General features: G+C 44.7%; 1 protein-coding gene across 1 annotated transcript in view; it reads right to left on the reverse strand.

Annotated features, from left to right (window-relative positions):
- Window positions 1-727: 727 nt before the first annotated feature.
- T265_12422 (hypothetical protein) overlaps window positions 728-20,132 on the reverse strand; it is a gene marked incomplete at both ends in the record, with an annotated part of 29,199 nt that continues 9,794 nt past the window's right edge. Inside the window, 7 exons of the mRNA XM_009163838.1 lie at window positions 728-837; window positions 886-929; window positions 1,093-1,476; window positions 9,343-9,508; window positions 14,947-15,027; window positions 19,130-19,239; window positions 19,724-19,934. Of these exons, the coding sequence (XP_009162102.1) occupies window positions 730-837; window positions 886-929; window positions 1,093-1,476; window positions 9,343-9,508; window positions 14,947-15,027; window positions 19,130-19,239; window positions 19,724-19,934 (1,104 nt within the window). The remainder of the gene's footprint in view (window positions 838-885; window positions 930-1,092; window positions 1,477-9,342; window positions 9,509-14,946; window positions 15,028-19,129; window positions 19,240-19,723; window positions 19,935-20,132) is intronic.

Raw genomic sequence — 20,132 nt, forward strand, 5'->3', positions numbered from 1 at the left:
AGATTGCTGTCTACGACCAGATGAATGCTACACGAGCAATTGTCAAGTGATCGGAACTAACGGTCACAATTTAAACTTCGGCAAAAGGTACATGATCAGCAAGATGAAGACTGTTAGTCTCGCTAGGCAACCTGATCATCATCATCACTGTCAGCTGTAATAAACGCGTACTCGTCGTATAGTGGTTGTAGCTGCCGCAGTTTCGTTCTACGACCATTGGGGGGTAGGAAGGTGCGCATTGCAGGCGGGAGATGATAAACTGGTGCATAAATCCAGCACTATCAGTGGGCTGTCAAGCGGGGGACTGGGAAGGGAGCTATGCAATGAAGGCAATAGCTTGGATGAACGAGCGCCATTGAGGGCATAACTGGGCCATGTCCGACAATGTCTCCCACAATTAATGTGGATCGTCTAGGGGAAGACGGCAATGACCACCGCAGCTGAGTTTGCTGGTAATGGCTTTCATACTTCGCTACCAAGTCATTGCTTGCCCGACTCTGGCTCGTTTCTACCCTTCACGTGGTTGTGCGAAAAGAGCCCTTCGAGGAAGTCGGTCGACTGGCATACGCAGCACGTGGCTAAACCTACGCAGTGTGATCAGTTCATCTATCGAGGGTGACTTATTTCTCCCGATTACCATTCGATGTACTTCAGAATTGCTGATCTGGTGGCAACCTGATGCCGTAGCTTACTGCTCAAATCCATTGAGGGAAGACCTAATGTGGGTCAGACCAAATTTATTTGGGAATGAGGTTTCCTGATCAAACGATGAAAGCCCCGAAAACCGAGTTTAATAGCACAGCACGTCAAAACAGATGCAGTGTATAAACAGCATGGCTAATGAGAGAGGAAAAACCGTTCAATCATATTATGTACAGCATTTACTGGTCTGACAAGCGTGGGCCGTCGAAACAACGAACTGAAGCAAACTAGTTGAAGAAAAATGAAGAAAGGATAGAGCAGATGCAGATGCGAATTTACACGGGTGCTGTTAGCAAATTTGATGCATCGAAAAAGGGATAACAGGAAGAAATGGGCAGCGCTGAAGTAGGGATGTAAATATCCCCCCCCAGACCAAGCCTGGTTAATAACCTGTGGAGCGACTCGCTTCAGGAGGCATGTGACTAGAGCCCGGTAGACAAGAACCACTGCGAGGAGAGTTACTGGTGGTCGGGGATTCGTAGGCAGATCCTAAGCCGCTGAAAATTCCCTTGAACTCCATTTCGTAGTCATTAGCCAATTGAAACAAATAATCCAGCTGATTTTCCTCATCCAAAGGCGAATCGACTGGCTCCAGTTCATCCACGGACTCGGTAGGTTCGGTATTTCGTAACTTTTGTCGTTCTTTCTGCCACTGATCGAACAGTGAACGATAACGTTGTAATTCTGTACGATTACCCAATTCGTGATAGACGCGCTGCAGACCGCGGTAATCATATTCCAAGCCACTGTAGGTTGGACCAAAGAGGTTGAGACCTGCAGAGGAAGGGAGAGAAAGAAAGTAGGAACAAAAAATGGGTTGGTGATGACCAGCAACCAGATTGATGTTGGAAAACAAGCACAGTATAATATGGAATCATGCCGCGTGATTGTTTGACGAAGCAGTTTGAATCGAAGATTCCTGGAACGCTTTTGCATCGAGCCATTGTCATTTCCCAGCTTCCTTTATTGTCCTCACTAAGAGTTTACTTAGACAAGTAGATACAAGACTTGAAGGCACCTGAGGATCCGTCCGTCGGTCAGCTACAAACCGCATGTAAAGGTATGTTCTATAGTCTCACTGGGGCTAGATAGCTCAGTGATTAGAGCGCGAATTTACTGACCGGAGGGTCCGTGGTTCGAACCCGACCTCTGTATCTCGAATTCCCCTGTCTAGGCTTGGGCAACCTGGTAGTATCCCAACTCCCGTGCATGGCATGGCAGCTTGGTACAGCTGAACGGTTTTTATATGTCTCGTTTGTCGGCAAAAGGAGGGATAACGGACAGACGGTCACGCACTGGAGGCGATGGCATAACGACTTGCATGGTGTCGAACCGTTCAATTTTACACAGTAACAGATTTCATGCACGTGCACTGTTGGTTGCGTGACTGGACCGGGCCTGACGGTATCAACGGTTAACATGCCCCACCCCGAATTCCTTATACGGGAATGCAGTAGTTATCAAGGCCACGAAACTTACTGGTTAGGTTATCAAAAACCAAGGATTAGCCATCTTTAAGTCGTTTTCACCTTGCACATGACTGGGTGAATTTGGCTCTGTGAAACAGGCAGTCCTCTGGTATGCGAACCACTTGTCCCTACCAGCCTAACTTGTGGAAGGTGGCTAGTTCAATCAATCGCGGAGGGCCATTTCTCTCAAGAACCAGTCCAGGTGCTTCACTGTTGTTGATTCGATGTGTCCACCAGACTTGGGTAATACTTCAGAGACGTCGACGACCGAACACTGAAAGTTTTTTCGCACCTTCGGCAAGTATTGTCCGTAAAACAGCATGGATTATATGCAGGGGCCGCAAACTTTACCATCGATAGAGCAGTTGGTGTTACGAAGGCACCATAAATTCCCATGGTAGAACTGATTACTGCGAGCGACGTCACATTAAAAAATCAAAGTACTTACTCAGTTTCCCACAAGTTCTTCTGAACGCAATAAACCAAACTAGACGATGTAAACCGGCAAGCTGCGGATATTCCGTTACTAAATTCTGCTTCACCTAAACTGACAGGCCTAAATAGAAACGACAAACTCAGACTTCTCATTAGCATTCTCGTTCGAAACGGGAACAGACGAGGTATAGGCCAAAATACAGAATGACGAGGTTTTGAGCAGGAGGGGTGGGTAGTATAAAGTTAGTCTGAAATTGTGGAACACATATGTCACTAGTGTCAGGTAGTTCGTGACGGATTAACCATCGACAGGGAACTACATGCAGGGAGTAACATATTAGCTTCTCCATAGAAGGCATATTCTCTTGGGAAAGGTGGGAAATGTGAAGCATCCCGTGTCTTTCGGATCCGGTTAACAAAAAGTTCAAGGTGTCTTCTAACGTTTTCGACGATAGACGGTAGGGTGTGATGAAATTAGTCATTTCAACCGCAATTCATGGTCAGACAATTAGCAGTCTTGAGTATGTGGAACTGGAACAAACTAGTTTATTAGTTTGCCTGCAAGAAATCGAAAATCACTTAGCTGTAGCACCCTTTCGGTGCCTAGCTGTCATGCCACCAGAAGGAAGCACGAGGGCTGGGGTACGGTCAGGTTGCCCAAGCCTAGACAGGGATAGGTAATTCTATAGGCTTCACGAACTTTGAATCAGGTCCACGGGCTGTTTATCAACTATTGGACTTCGTTACACAGTCTCCGTGTCAAGATGCCTGCGCAGTCGTTGCCAATGTCAGCAACAGCACTATCATAAGGTGGTTCGCGATGGCTTATTCTGTATACTGCGCAAATCAATGAATGAATGAGTAATTAGAAAAAGCGGCCCAACCTATGAGCGCAACACAGAAACACTAATAATGTTAAGGGTGCTTTCAAATCATTTCGTGTTGAAACATGAAGCGAACATCAGTAATGAAGAAGTTTAAAATTCACTAGGAAGCGTAGATATTTTTATGCATCGTATTATGTCCTCTTCGACGTTTGAAGTTGTCTATCTTCCGCGCCAAGTGGGGGGCCACCAAATGTGCCAGAACAAACTTTCTTTTCAACTTCGCTTATGGTGTATGTGGAGCTCCCTCTGGATGGTGTGCTTCCGACATTGAGCACAAAAGGGACAAGGTAGCCTAAAATTCTTCGACGGCCCACGACCGGTTTCGTCCTTCTTGGGGTTCATCAATTAGACGCAGTCCCCCAGTTCCTGTCAACCTTATGTTTTACTTGAAACCAAATTGCACGAAATTAACGAAATACACTCATTTGCAAACAAATTTGGTTTTGCGAGAGACTCACCTGGAACTCAGCTGAATCTCTCGTTTGTGATGTTTCTAGGCAACTGAATGTGCTGCAATGATATTCGACATACCGCGATATATGTATATTCGTAATGCACCACTGAAACGAGAAGTTCAGCTGGGTTCCAGGTGAGTCTCTCGCAAAACCAAATTAGTTTGCAAACGAGTGTAATTCGGCAATGTACTTCATTTTTGGTCAATGTTTTGGAAAAAGAAGTATATGTGTTTTCAGCCGTAAGTTGTGTAAATTTGCTAGGCTCTTCTTCCACGAATGCCAACAATTTCAAACTCTTCGGAGGCGCTTCATGGTCTTGTTTTCACCCGAGGATGAGGTCACCGATAAGAGATATTGTGAGTTTGCATAACTTCCGTTGTGTCTTGTCATCGACGTCGGTGTCAAAAAATGTCAGGCTGGTGACCGAAGATACGGTTTTTAGTACTCGTGTGCGACCAGTTCGTCAACTCAATTCGAAAAAAGTGTATAAAACTCTCTGTTTTTTAACGATGGTGCCAACGGTCTCCAATGAAGCCAACGGGTCGGGTAAACTGTATAATATTTGCATGAGCAACAGGCTAAGTGCACGCGGATTGAAAGACAGTGCAATTTGGCCAGGTGACGTCTTGCTAGTGTCGAAGCGCTACTGCAGCAAAAAGAGTCGGTCAGGCTAGAAACGAACAACGTTTCATGTTACGAACGTCTGGATGGCACAACTTAGCAAAGCCAGGGAGGTTGGTTGGGCAGCAGCTGACAGGCCTCAACGGTTGTTGGAGACAGTCTTTGATAGAGTGAAATGATGCGATCGCTAGCAAATCTTCATTCTTAAAGAGTTCAACCTGACTAAGTATCCAAGCATTCCAGTTTCAGTCTCACTACAACCCCGATTGGCGGGATCCCAAAGTTTGCTCTCATCCTACTTTTGGGATCATACATTATTCCTGTCATAGATAACTTACGGACGGGAGGAGACAATTGCTCGTAGGAACGGAGTGACACCAAAACTCAAGACTGTGATGGAAAGGTTGAGAGCGTGTGAGCTCATTGAATCTCTGCGATGCTGTAACATCTCCTCGCCGTACCAGCTGACAATAATTACTACCGTGGCAATGGTGATCTGACAGTCGATGGTCCGTCTGGTTGTGGTTCTTCCGGGATACCGTAAATTTAACGTTTCGTTTGCCCAAAGCATTCAGACATACGGAACTACTTGGAGTTAGGTTATAAATAGAATATTGCACGAGCATTGCACTTTGGATACTCTTTTGGTACCACCTTCAGTTGTATGTGCATGAGAATTCTTCCATTTTTAGGTAGCTACTAAGTGGTATCAACATGGGCCTAGAATCAAGACTCGTGGTTTCCAAAAGTGTGGAAGCAACTGAAAGCCAGGTAACTAATCCAGGGGATGCCCAACGGAGACCGAACTGCACAAAATACTATTACAGTGGTCCAGCACGCGAGAATTTAGAGTACAAATCAAAGAGTAGCACCTAAGATAACTACCAATTAAGAACATTATATTATATTGAACTTAAGTATCCGGCTGAGAAAAAATAACGGAATGATGAACTTCACGGAAGTTGCGGAATGTAGCAGGCGATCACAACAAAAGATGCATTATGGGTAAGGATCTGCCAGAACGTTGTGGCTTGATTCACAAGACACACCTATTTACGTAACTTGCAAACATTAAGTGCCTCATCAAGGCCATTGTTATTCATTTTGCTTTTGTGCGACGGATAAAAGAATAGTACAACGGTACATACACGGGTAGCGGTCACGTGTTGATTCATTGATCGCTAGTTCAACAGCACACCATTTTTTTGTCGTCCACGGTTACAGCCAACCAGATCGCTAAGAATTCAGATATCAATCCAAGAACTTTAGAAGAAAAATAATTTGGCTCAACTGGCTTGAAAAAAAACGAAGGGCAAAAGCTGACTCAACAAAGGGACCAATCAATGATACCGTTTCACCGAAATGGATTTCAACTAAAGAAAGTAATACTAGCACCCGAATCCTTTTTAAATCACTTCACAATAATTTTGCATATTGCATGGGATCTCAGTCGAGTAGAGAGCAACAGCACTTATTGGTCAGCCCAACTTGTTCACAAGACGTAGCAGGAACCAAACCTCGTCATCCTGTTCAAATATCCCATCCCATATATACTGGAATTGCCAGCGCGAACAAGAGGCGTGCTCGGGAAATGCACTAATGACCAAGAACTACGGTAAGAAAGAAATACAGTGCACTTAAACTGCCACATACGCTATTTCTTCCACCTTGAACCGAAGCTTCTAACACTATTGAAGTCTTCTGATTACCATTAGTGACCAGAAATCTCCAAGTCTGCGTTGATGGCTGCCCTAAAACACTGACGATAAGAATGAGGCGACGCAGTTTGACATAAGATTTTAGGTATGAAAAAGTCAGAAAATATCACCCGAATCTCTCACGATGAGACGCTATCACATAATCTGTACTTAAAATCACAAATGATGCTCTACTGATGTTAATCAGACTGATGTACGAAAGCGAAGTGAAAACTCCGAACCACCGACTGAATTTGCACTAGAAACCTTTAACGCTAAGGTGACGCAGTGATGAATGGCCATAAGTTCGGGTGATCCAAGAACTCCAAACTAGGCCAATGACTTGCCGACATATGTTTAAAGTAGTATAGTATGATATTATATATATATATGTATATATATATATATATATAATATCAGTGGTTATTCCAAGGAATCCCCTGTGACTTGCTTTATGGTTCGAGCACCTTATCTACTTAGTGATGTAAGGGTTCCCGACTGGACAAAACCACATACCAAGGGAGCAAGCACCCTCCTGAACTTTGTGCACAAAAGAGATACCGGAAACCATTGTTTTGGAGTTCTAGAGCTGCTTAGTTCACTCTGGCAACTAATATCCACCAATTTTCATCTTCCGCTGCCAAAGCAGCTGGATGTGAGAAGACGAATGAACAACGAAAGTCCCCATTTTCCATCACGGATTACCTTTAAAATAACGTACTGATTTTCATTACACTTGAGCCGACAAAAAGAGAGAAATTTCAAACAATACGTCCACGCGCACTGTGACAATAGGGTTTACCACAATGAAACTCTGATCAACGCAATGCGCTTTGCCATCACTGTCACGTGCTTCCAGGCCCTGTACAACCAATCAATATCAATGTCCGAAAAACATACCGCGTCCAATGCTATTACGACCACCCGTTAGGTTTACACTTTTACGCCTTGTGTCAACTCAGGATCTCGAAACCTCGAACGAACCAACCAAACCCACATAAACATTGATTAGACAATAACATTTTCGATCAAGGAATTGTGGAAGGCTATTACGGCCCGAATTAGTTCGGTGATGAATTCACTTGAAACACATTCTATAAACGCGGAGATTGCCTTGGGTAAGCGGTGATGCGCATAAAATTCAAATCCTCATTAGAGCCACAAATGAAAAGAATCCGCGTCACTAAGTGGGAAACTGCTGTCGACTTGCTCTGTGCGGGGAAAAGTCAACTACAATTAATTACGAGGTCGCTACCATCCATAACCTACGCTCAATGGTAAGGTACGCACCGAGTCTCCGTTTCACCGACAGAGTCCGCATAAGTTATGCAACCTCAATCGATCAACATCGATTTTCAGGTTGGAAACCTATTAGCCCCATTGCACACTGAAGGTTTCCAACTAAGCTGAAGGGAAATCGACACACTCAGAATCGAAACAAACGATCTTCAGTACGATGCGCCCTCTCCTCCGTATTTCTAACACATCGATGGTACGGACATGCCCATTTCGGGTACAGTCAACCTAAAATAAAACCCGGGGATTCGGGTCATTAGACAAGTTGGTCATCACACAAACGGTGTACAAAGATCCAAGTGTAAGATCGGTTGAGAATGCAACCACTGTAGAAGAGTCATCAGACCTAACGTCGCATTGCAGCGACCTACAGAAACCCACACAAATCTGTTCCGTTGAGCCGTCTGATTGTCTAACTTTGTAATACGATCGGACAATGCATGAACCTAAGCGGCTGTTTGAAACGCACTAGCCATAACGAAAGTGCATAGAATTGTGGACATCGACAGTGTTTCAGGCGATCCGAACAAATACTTGGACCAGATGAATGGGTATCGTGATCAAATCGTTCAGCTGTAGCACCCCTTTCGTGCCTAACTGCCATGCCACCCAAAGGAAGCACGAGGGCTGGGATACTGCCAGGTTACTCAAGCCTAGACAGGGGGAGTCGAGAGGCAGAGGTCGGGTTCGAACCACGGATCTTCCGGTCAGTAAATTCGCGTTCTAATCACTTGGGCCATCGTAATCAAAGAATAAGCAGAGAGAAAAACGGGATAAATCCTCTAAAAAGAACAGTAAAACATGCCGCAAGTTCAAAAAGTTCTATCGTAAATCACAACCTTGTTCAATACGAATTAACTGACTAAGCCGTCGCCATCAGTGCTTGGCTGTCTCCCGGCCTCCCGAGTCCCAGTGACCAGAAGTGTAGCCACTGGAGCAAAAGTACCCTTGGTTCATGGCCGTAAAAACTGAACCGACATTGTAAGTTATTTCCTCGAATTCACATCACGTATAGTTGAACTACCATTTTCGTGGCTCTCCCCCACGTTGACTTCAAAGCCTCGTGATACGAAGCAATATTTCCGCTTTGAGAGTAGACACACAGCTATCATGTAGTAGGAGTAACAATGATTACTTGGTTACTTTCTACTTACATTCCCATGCTTTGATTATTTTTTTTGGATTACGTGAAAAAATACCGAACTTTCACTTGTTATCGATTCCGAAAGTAGTATTTTGACCTTTCTCATATCTGGAGAAGAAAATGATCCACTTCTTGCAGCTTGGAGGCAAGAAAGCATTCGGAGGCAGTTGTAGTCGGACGTGAACAACACACCGAAAACTATACAAACCTCTCAGTAGAGGTTAAAACTCCATGTCACAGATAAGACGCGAAAGGAGCTGGAATAGTGCTGCATTTCTTCTCGGATCATGAGAGATCCAAAATATCATGAAAGGTAACAGGACATCGCTGGGGGATTAATGGAACAACCCTTTACTCAGAGTTCTAGTTAACGGTCAGAAGATGCGGTGGGCTGTACCCAGTTTTATGGGAAAGCACACAGTGATGCGGCTATAAATCGTGCCAAAGTCGGATGTTTCAACGTGTCTTGTTTACACAAAAGTGCCTAGAAGAAGTAAATAAGCTACCGATCTAGTGACGGTTTGTATGCTGCATTCCTATGGCCATCCTAGGGGGTGCAAACAGATCGTGCAGCTTACCAGCGAAACAAAGACATGAGTGAAAGATCAGTCAATAAAGGTGAAAAGTTGCACGTACTGATTTGTATGGATCGTAGATACAGCTGTTCAGCATCCTTGAACCGATCCATATCGTAGTTGTACAAACTGGCCAGATGACCGACGCTCAGACCAACCTCAAAGTCTGAGCTGCCAAGCAGACGCTCTTTTATCATGATCGCCTTGCGATGCATCATTTCCGCCTCCTGGATCACGAACAAATATATGAATACAACGAAATTACACTGGGGACAGAAGTGTACAGTGAGACAACATACATGAATCCTGTGTGCGAATATACCACCAAGCAGTAAAGCTTCGGATCTCATACCGAAGTTTCATTGTAGGCTACAAGTAAACCAATTGTAGCATTAAACGAGAATCATTCGGCTGTGACACCTTTCCAGTGTCTGCATGCCACCCCCTCTCGAACTAGGCATGAGGGCTGGGCTACTGCCAGGTTGTCCAAGCTTAGATAAGAGCAGTCGGTATGCAGAGGTTGGGCTCGAACCACGGACCTTTTGGTCAGGAAATTCGTAGAAAATCACTGAGCTACCTCGAGCTCAATTGGAGGATTAACTCGGCATGTGTCGGCAAACCAAAGCACAACTGGGCATTTATCGGGTGATAATAAATAAATAAATAATAATAATCGTTCAGCTGTAACACCCTTTCGGTGCCTAGCACGAGGGATACTGGGATACTGCCAGGTTGCCCAAACCTAGACAGGGGAAGTCAAGAGGCAGAGGTGGGGTTCGAAGCACGGACCCCCCGGTCAGTAAATTCGCGCTCTAACCACTGAGCCATCTCGGGTGAGTGAAACCTTGACTCCTTTTTGTGGTAGACTAAAGAAAGCAAGAAAGCACGATAAGATATCCATTCATTCTCAGTGAAAAGGCGACCAAATTTCCCATCTTAAATGTAACTAGCGCACGAGGTGATCCAAAGTCGTAGATAAGCCGTGAGGTGAGAGTGTAATGATGAAATAATTTCTAAACAGTAACCATGGTAATGCATACGGTTGGAAGTGTAGCCTGTTACACCGCTTTGTTTGACAGACAGAAGTGTGAAGCTCAAAATATGCGGACTGATGAAAGGGACCGACATCAAAGTGCACTTGCGACAACGTGATTAGATTCATCAGAATAAATTTACGACGCCGCTTAAAAAGAACATTCTTCTTGCGCAGACCAGGGACAATATAAAAGTGTAGGAGAGTTTGAGCCGACGCCGGTTTCTGGTAACAAATCGAAGGTTCCTGGGCTATAAGGGAGATGCATCCGCAGAAAATTGACTGAGAGAAAAAAACTTCAACTGTGACCATATTTAGCGGTTGCGAATTCAGTTTTCTCACGGTTTCATGCCAGTTGTAGATAGTCAGCTGATCAAACACTTCGAAAGATAGATTGCCTGGTGTATTGTTCACACGTTATGCTGTGTTACAGGAAGGCGAGATGAAGACAGGGAGAAAGGAATTCGTGTAACGTTTACGTGTACTGGTAGACTTGAAATTCCGTATCCGATTTCGGTGGAACCAGTCCACATTGTTGATGCCTCAGTATTACTGTATGTTTCGACCAGCTGGGGAATCGCCTCGACAAACCATGCTTGTCAGACTATAGGCCTCAAAATAAAGTTATTAGTTCGGGAAGCAATAGGAAAAAGCTATACATCTCTGCGGTGAACTGCTGAAGGATAGCCGATAGATACACTGGAAACAGTTTTGTCTCCACAGCTATCAATGAGAATCGGGTATCTGCACGAGCATCATTTCTTGATTTGAGGCAATTCATGTGAAAGAACGGTGATTCCCAAGTCGCTGCAGTTGTCGCTTCCTTTCGACTGGACTGCAGGTTGGAGCTTAGATAACAAACAGAGGCAGCATGGTGCTTTCAACAGAACCTGACCGATTCGCACATTGAAAATCCGGTGGGTCCAGAATGTCGAAAAATGGAAGGAGCGAAAAATACTGGAGATGTCTGCAGATTACTTCAACAGGTTCTCGGAAACGTCTTTTCAGTAAAAGACCACAACAAATATCTGACATCTGGCAGAGAAGAATGAACCGTTGGGCTGTCAGACAACAATTCAGTTGACCGACCGGCATCCAGTCATCTACCAGGAAAGCAGACTGTGACTACGAAACACTCTTCAGTCTCAAGAGTGTACCGTAATCACCCTAGGGGTGTCAGTCTGGCTATTCTTATTTGTCCCGTGAGCACCGCGCAGCATTTGGATGAGCGAATTGACCACATCTTCACACTCCGCAGGATGACGGAGTAGTGCCAGGTGTACAGATGATCCACACACTTGGTATTCCTTGACTTCAAGAACGGGTTCAATTCCATCAACCGGTCAGTTCTTCAGAACGTTGCCAGAACTCCACGACCTCATTTAGGGATTTGTCACGGCATGCAAACTACTGGACAGGAGTTACTGTTTTCCTCATGTGTTCCCGGACTACTAAAGAGAAACAACAACCTCTTTGCACGGTCACTGATATGTTTTCAGATTAACTGAAAACCAAGGGGATCACTAAATATTCCGGGGGCCAGGATGCAAGGTGGTGCTGAGGACTTAGTCGTATGCCTGAGACTCTCAGTCCCTACCAAGGTTGAGCAACCCCAAACGGCAACCTCCCGTAACTCCATTCTCACCTATATGGCTTGAAAGAAAGAAAGCGTTCAGTTGTAGCACCCTTCCGGTGCCTAGCTGCCATGCCACCCGAAGGAAGCACGAGGGCTGGGATACTGCCAGGTTGCCCAAGCCTAGACAGGGGAAGCGAGTGGCGGAGGTCGGCTTCGAACCACGGACCTTCCGGTCAGTAAATTCGCGCTCTAACCACTTGGGCCATTTCGCAGTGACGAAAGTAGTGTTTTGGGTATATGAAGCTATACTTCTGCACACCTAATCCTTTTCAAGGTTCCAATATACCCCTCTAGTCAGTTACTACCGTCATCTATATGTATGATGAAAGACCAGTTGGATACCAGCGCGATGGAATGACTCATGGGGTTAAATGACGAAATGATATCAGGTTGAACGAAAAATTCATGAATTTAGAAATACAGTGGGCATGACGGAAAAGTGCTGTGCCAGAATTAATGTGAATGCATGACCTCGGTGAGGGGTGGGAGCAGTACAGTACATTATCGAACTATCAGATGAGCTTGTGATGCACTTATGTGGATGTCACATGCTGTGCATGCAGTAAGCATTGGAGGCTATCGATTAGAGCGTTACGATCTCACAATCCTTCATAATAATAAAGATACTCTTTAGAAGGAATGAGGAAAGTGTGCAAAAAAAGCAATTGGAACCCTACAATTCAACAGATCAACGTCGAATTAATTAATATTATGACCAGATTTTGTCAAACGTCCGGTCGAAGAGCTACAGATATGCGGTCTTGTTAATAAGACTCCATGTTACAATACAGAGACAAGTAGACTTAAAGAACTACAACAGATGTGTCAGCTGATTCAAAATACTGTCCGAAGTTAACGAGATCTGCAGGTATCAGTTAGCTGATTCCATAGGATGATGTCGGCTGTCACTCATGAACAGTGCAAATGACCATCATCATTGTATTGAAAAACACTCATCTTGGCACATTATCTGCTGGATCACACGTTGCCATGGCAGTTACACCAAAACTGGACCGGTTCTTCGTCCCATGTAGTGAAACCGTCAACCAACAGGAGGAAACCAAGGACGGTAATTACGACCGCCATTGACGAGCTCCTGTATGATTCTTCCGGAGAACTAACTTCAAACCAGTACAAGCCAGAAGAAGGACTGCTTAGAAGAGAGGGTGGGGTCATACGATTCTTACGGCCAATTCTTTTGTTTACATTGAATGTCAACATCGCTCTGCGACCGTTAGTATAGCCTTCGGGGCCAGTGGCAAATAAGTTCCATATGTACGGAGATTTTTCCTACGGCACGCTATGCCCCCCACACCTAATTAACCAGCCAGAATGGTGTCTTCGGCGTCCCCTGTTCGTTGACTGTGCAGAGTGTGTATCAAGCGGAAACACACGGACGTCACCACTGCAAACTTCGGCTGGCGGACCCGATTACGACCATGTGGGATACAGACGACTGTTAGCCAGGTAGACAGAAGCATGAAAACAACTTTTTGACTACAAACCACCTGAGTGACAGCTACTGTGTTTTTTCGTTCCATACTTTATGGATCTGGGTTTTCCAATTCACGATTATCCAAATCCCCTTCTGTTCCACACCAGTTGGTGTATGTAGACGATATAAGCGTCTGATCCATTTTTAAGATGACTCAAACAAGCTGTTTACCCATTAGGTAGCGTTGAGACGAATAGCAGGTGTGACGGTTCTCAGACGTTGACGGTAGCCCAATTAGTAGAACTCCCGTTGGGCAAGGGGGGAATTTGGTTGTTTGTGTGCATCTCCAGGAGTGTCATTTCGTCCGCGTTCGATTTTATTCCTCATCAAGAACGGATAACTAAGATAATTAGAACGGGTTACGTAAAATAAGTTGAACGGAGCGGATGTTTTTGAAACGACAGCATGGGTTGCCGAGGTGTGTTCAGTCATCTGTTTGGAGACATCAGCCCGACGAGTATCATTCACATCATTCTTGATTCTTTGCTATTTGCTCCGGGCTCAGCACACATCACACTTGGAAGTCAAGCGGTTACCGAGTTATGAGCTGGACAACGACCTTACTGCCCCAACTACATGGCCCTCACAGTAAAATGGTTGAACTAAGAGACCATGCGCCGCATCTCGCTGATATGGTTTCCCGTCTGAAAAACGGATGCAAACGTGGTTGGTATCCTATGGGATGCAAGTAGACTGTTCCAAATTTCTTGGGTTGAGGTTGAATAAGAGCTAGTGTGGACGGTCCCAATAGGGTTTCAGACACCAAACGGTTCGAACACCAGCATCTGACGATAGAATAAGCTCATATCCGAGCGCAGGGTAGTGCTTGATAATTGCCTTGTGTCACGGCGACTCTGATTGGCAGCCACTGCCTAGCTGTTAACTTGCACTTTATACGCACAATAAACATACTGGAGTTATGTACAAATTTATGTTCCCTTTTGAGACAGGGGGCAAGTGGCCGGCGAAAATCGGTCTCTCATGTGTCGTTTCTAACCAGGAATAGGTTTGCTACTAATTTGTCATTTCTGAAGCTTCTCCGTTTTGTTCTACTTACTCTGGACACAACCAACTTTTCAAGGCTGACTGAGTGCAAACTCCTCTACGTGGTAAACGGCGTCCATTGCTGTTCTGACGTTGAAATTCGGTTCGGGTCGGTCCAATGCATCTTTACCATTGCTCCCTCTGAGTTCCTAGCAGTCACCCACTAACTAAGCCAGTAGATTGCGTAACTTACCCATTATGTCTTAGCTAGTAAGTAGAAACTTGTCGCAACATCGCCATCGAAGCTATTCTGCTTGGTTTAACAACCAAACGCGTTTAAGGTGTCTAGAATTCTAGCCGGATCGACCCATTGGTCTCCAGTTAAACATGTGTAACAACTAAGCTCGTCAAAACGGATAAACACGAAATAACTTTATATCTGTAAGAGATTAATTATATCGGTGGTCATGAACATACACGTATTTGCATTACTGATAACAAAAAACAACCATCTTACCTTGTTGTCCTGCATAGACTGGTACAATCGACCAAGATTGCCAAAGTGTTTCGCCGTCTGCACGTTCCACAGGCCGAATGTCTGAGCAGGATGAACAAGTTGGCAGAAGTGAGTAGTAGTGTGCGTGCGGCCCTTGATTATCATTCTATTAAACAGCGCTATAAACAGCCTCAAACGCGACGAAAAACCCCACGACAACAGTCCTAAGAGCTGCGGATTAAAGCTCAAGGCTAGTTCACTTCGAAAACAACGACGACTTTGTAACGCTAAAGTTCATTACAGTTAGGACGAGAGAAAGTGATTGAAATCATGAATTCTAAACAGCCTTGACGGTGCAACATCTCAGGTCACTTCTGAGCCAGCAGGGCAACAAACTTATTCAGAACACAACAGGCTTATACGGTTGTTTGTAACATTTTTGTGGATGGTTAAGAGAGCATGAAGTAGTGGCGCTATCAGCTAATTAGTAGCCTATTGAAATTAGGTCGATTTCCAATCCGTTTGATAGATCCACGCGTCCTGAGGACCCACTGGGACTTCCGATCCACAGTATCTTGACCTCGATACGGTTTTCCCAGTAAACCAATATGCCAACAGTAGATTTGACCACAGCTTCTATCGTGTGAAGCAAATAAGACTTAGGAGCACTGGATAGCTGTTTCAGTTTTATTCGGAATCGACACTGATGCATTTGCCTCAGCATTCTAGAGAAAGCGTCAAGTTCAAAGCTTTCCAGATACCAAGTGAACACTTGACTAATCATCTACGGTTGGAAGCAGTGAGAACTCTCAGAGAGAGTGCAGATTCACTAATCCCTCAACCACGCAGTTTCAGTTCACTTGCTCAAATGATCCTCAGAGGGATCCGTAAGACTTTGATGTTTTCGTTTCACAGAAGATTAAAAATCCTCCCTTAGTGGAAAGAATACTCAAACGGATCTACCAAAGGTAACGCCTCCTTCGTGAGGGAATACTAATAAGCATCACTGGTGTAAAAAAGGGCATCGGGACTGCTCAACCATGAATCATATTTCATGAAGTCCTCAATTCAACTATCACTATACGCTAACTTGACAATCTATCCCCAGAAGAGTCTCAACTAGCCGGAACTACCGACAACACATACGAACAATGGTATATCTAGCAAACCGTTTTCACAAGCTCTTGAAGGCTTAAGAGTTATAACACAAGAATACCTTCAGAACGAAAAATAGGAATGAATTTGATGACACAAAAACCACCATGCCTGTAGAAGAACGATCTGAAGTGTTACCCAACTGCATACAGCAGCATACATCTTTCTCAGGGACTGCGGCCCCTCATTGTGAACAAGATCTACTTAGTTTTTGATAATATTCCTACCAAGGACAACGTTCCACACCGACACAATTGGTCCTCGAAAGAAAGGTCGGCAACCAATGATTCACAATAACGTCCGTCCAGAACACTATCACGTGATTTCCACTGGTGAGAAACTGTTGAAATTTTGGCCCTGTTGAGTCAAAGCATCTGATACAGCTCCTATTTGAATTGCAGTGGGTTACTGCGCCACCTACTTAGACGGCATCATGCAATTTGGCAAGCTCATATAGTCCGTAACACAGAAAACGGAATATCTTTGAAGGTAGGCGGTACGACACACATTTCTACCATAACGTCAGTCGTAAAACAACCGGCACCATGTGGAAGAACAACCATAGTGAAACTATATTTTCAACCCACTTTCTTCTCCCACTTTCGAGTGACAAATATTGTGTAACAAGCATCTCTTCTGACACCACGCAGGTACAATCTAATGATATATTAGATGATTCTGACGTTTTTTCATGTGAGTATCATGAACGTAAACAATACAGTTCACAAACGGAACTGTGTGGCTATAGAACCGACAATTTTGACAAGCGCAAAAGCAAACAGCCCCTTTGGCCTTTCAAAATTGTACTGACTAGTTTAGCGGATAACAAAGAAATGACTCAATGGAGTAAATAAAACACATTAATTTAAATAAGAGAATAAATGAATAAATGAGAGTGAATGAATGAATTAATGAATGCATGATTGATTGATTGATTGATTGAATGAATGAATGAATGAATGAATGAATGAATGAATGAATGAATGAATGAATGAATGAATGCTACTGAACGCGCACTCGGTTTCTGGCACCGTCATGCGCAGGTTGGGTTTACAAGACTAAGAGCACGAAACTCGACAGTGAGTCATGCTAAAATTTACAATCATACCATCATCCATCTCGTACGCACTTATCGGGTCATTCCTTGCTAGCCTCCCTTTCAGTCCAAGCTGGGTTCACAAAGGTACTCCGCTACGTTAGTTTTGGCGTAGACCAAAACAACTTCTCTGGTGAAATACAGGTTTTGAATTGTAGCAGTCCCATGTAATCGATTTTATTGCCCACAAACGCCAGCAACTACAGGGAAATAACGATTCACGTTGACATTACTCTTGTGTGAACAGTCGTCCTCCTATTCGAGAGCAATTATTGTGGGAATTTCACGCCAAAGAAGGGAAGCAGTGGACTCGAGTTTCGCTCCTTTTAAAGCCCATCGACAGTGCATATACAAAGGTATACCGGAGTCTGAAATCGGGACATCTGAAATGTGAGTAAGTTGCCACTACTCAACCAGTGCACGCTGGACACCCAAATTTTCAAGTCCGAACAGGCGAGCGTGTTCGCGTTTGAGCGACGTATACGGTTTGCCCGACGTCTCGAACGACAACCCAGTAGCTGTCAGATAGTGTCGATCGATTTGGTCTAGCTGTCAGGGCATCCCAATAAGGTAGAGCCGCGGACGCCTTGAAGCTGGGTGGGTAGCTTTTGATTGGATGTAGGAGGTTGCGGGACTTATGAAATTCACATTCACAATAAACGTAAACAATAAACGAGGAATATTACCTGACTGTGTTTCGCGGCCATACGGTGGTATAGTGACTATTATCGTACCTTAGACGTCTCCCAAAAGAAAGAAATAGAAATCGTTCAGCTGTAGCACCCTTTTCGTGCCTAACTGCCATGCCACCTGAAGGTTGCACGAGGATTGGGATACTGCCAGGTTGTCCAAGCCTAGGCAGAGGAAGTCGAGGGGCAGAGGTCGGTTTTGAACCACGGACCTTCCGGTCAGTAAATTCGTGCTCTAACCACTTGGACCATCTCGCCCAACCATCTCCCAGCCATGGATTGATAGAAATACACTCGAAAGGGTTCTAGGTAGCGAAAATGCTCAATCCTAACCCAACCCACTGGCAACAAACGCGGTAACTCTGCTAATCAGTGGTCTACATCACCTTCGAGTTTGATTTTTGTGTGCAGTAAAACTGTTTTGTTTTTCCGGGACTTCAGAACATTGCGCACGCAACATATGGAAGCTGACGTTCCAGAGTACACTGCGTTTTGCGACACTGACCTCACTGCCGGTCCGCACTGAACAAGTTGGTTGGTGTCAGTTATACGCTTTGTAGGTCAGACAAGGGGCAAACCCACCGTGCCATGGGACTTGGTGAGAGTCCCGGTTTGAAAGGAATACGAAGCACTTGAAGAAGACATGATAAAGCAATCACCACGAGTCTCAGCTGCTTTGGTACAGGATATACGTATTCAACAAACCCGACACAATAGGCAAAAGGGCGAGATGGCCCAAGTGGTTAGGGCGCGAATTTACTGACCAAAAGGTCCGTGGTTCAAACCCGACCTCTGCCCCTCGACTTCCCCTGTCTAGGCTTGGGCAACCTGGCAGTATCCCAGCCCTCGTGCTTCCTTTGGGTGGCATGGCAGTTAGGCACCAAAATGGTGTGCTACAGCTGAACGACTTTACGATTTACAATAGGTAGCGTCAGTGATGCTATGATTCGCTCATTCGGTTACCTTCATTCATCATATCTATCCCAGGTTCGCAACTACGAAAAGGTTTGCTTCCTCTTCCGCTCAAAGAGATCTCAGAAACCGCATGTGTTCACCGATTTGTCAGAAATGTGCCTTATCAAACGAACACATTATGACATCTGGGAAACTGCAGCAATTGGAAACACAATCAAATGTCCGACGAGAACAATTAGAATTGCATTTCTGCAATAACTGTGTTGATATGACGAGAATCAGAAAGAGGACTCAGTTTCAGCATCATGACGAAGGACCCGCAACACCAAACAACAACGGACTAGCTTACCCGTTCGCACAGATTCAGCGACTCCATGTGTAGGTCTCTGGCAAGGCACAGAAACTCTTTGGTTCGTTCCAAATCATTATCGTCGATTGCTATCTCTTCAATAATCAGGGCTGGATAGAACAGGAAAAAATTGAAAACCTGAGAGAAAACCACAGAAAGAAGCCGACCGAATGTGCAATGACAATAGACGTGCCGATGACTTGAGCGCAGAAGGCTGGGGAATCGACAGCGAAAATAGGACAGTAGGCATAGAAACAAGATAATTAGAAACAGGGTAGCATAATAAACACACGCCTGAGAAAACAGAGCAGTATGACGTGGAATTGTTGATCAATGTGTACGGTGTTGACTAAGAGAAAAAGCCAAGTGAAAATCGCAGGCGATCTATACCTCCCTAGTCTTAAAAAACACTATGTCAAATGGCTGCGTTTCGACCAGTTTGATTAAGGTCGTTTTTATCAGGCAATACCATACTCCGCGAAGGAATGGCAGCGAAGCGCGACCGGGTAATTAGAACCTGAGAGACAAGCGGTGTGCATAAGATGAGGATGGATGGATGCGGAAGCACTAGACCACCATAAATACTCCACAAACCTTTGACTCGATTGGCCGAGGCGGCTTGCATAGAGACTTCATGATTCAAGTGCCGTAACATGAGCCCAACCACTTCTGAACAATTGAGTGCGTAGCTGAAATCACCGGAGGTGTACTCAAGTACGTAGTGTGCGTAGGCGATAGCCTCTAAGGCCAGAGCAGCCATAATACTCACGCCAGGCAGGCTGTTGAGAATGAGCGCCAAACCAACCTATGAGGAGATAAAGGAAACAGAAAAAGAATCAAGTAGAATGATGTATTCATTATCATGCCTACTAACAACGAACCCAACGTTGAGCACCGTAAACTGACTGCCGTGAAATGATAGAAAGCATTTTATGAAGGTTCAGCTACAAAAAAGAGGATAAAAAACAGGATGGGGTTAAATGCTAACAAAGCATGCCTAAGC

This window comes from Opisthorchis viverrini (genome assembly GCF_000715545.1).
Source record: "Opisthorchis viverrini unplaced genomic scaffold opera_v5_1, whole genome shotgun sequence".
In the NCBI taxonomy this organism is placed as follows: domain Eukaryota; kingdom Metazoa; phylum Platyhelminthes; class Trematoda; order Opisthorchiida; family Opisthorchiidae; genus Opisthorchis; species Opisthorchis viverrini.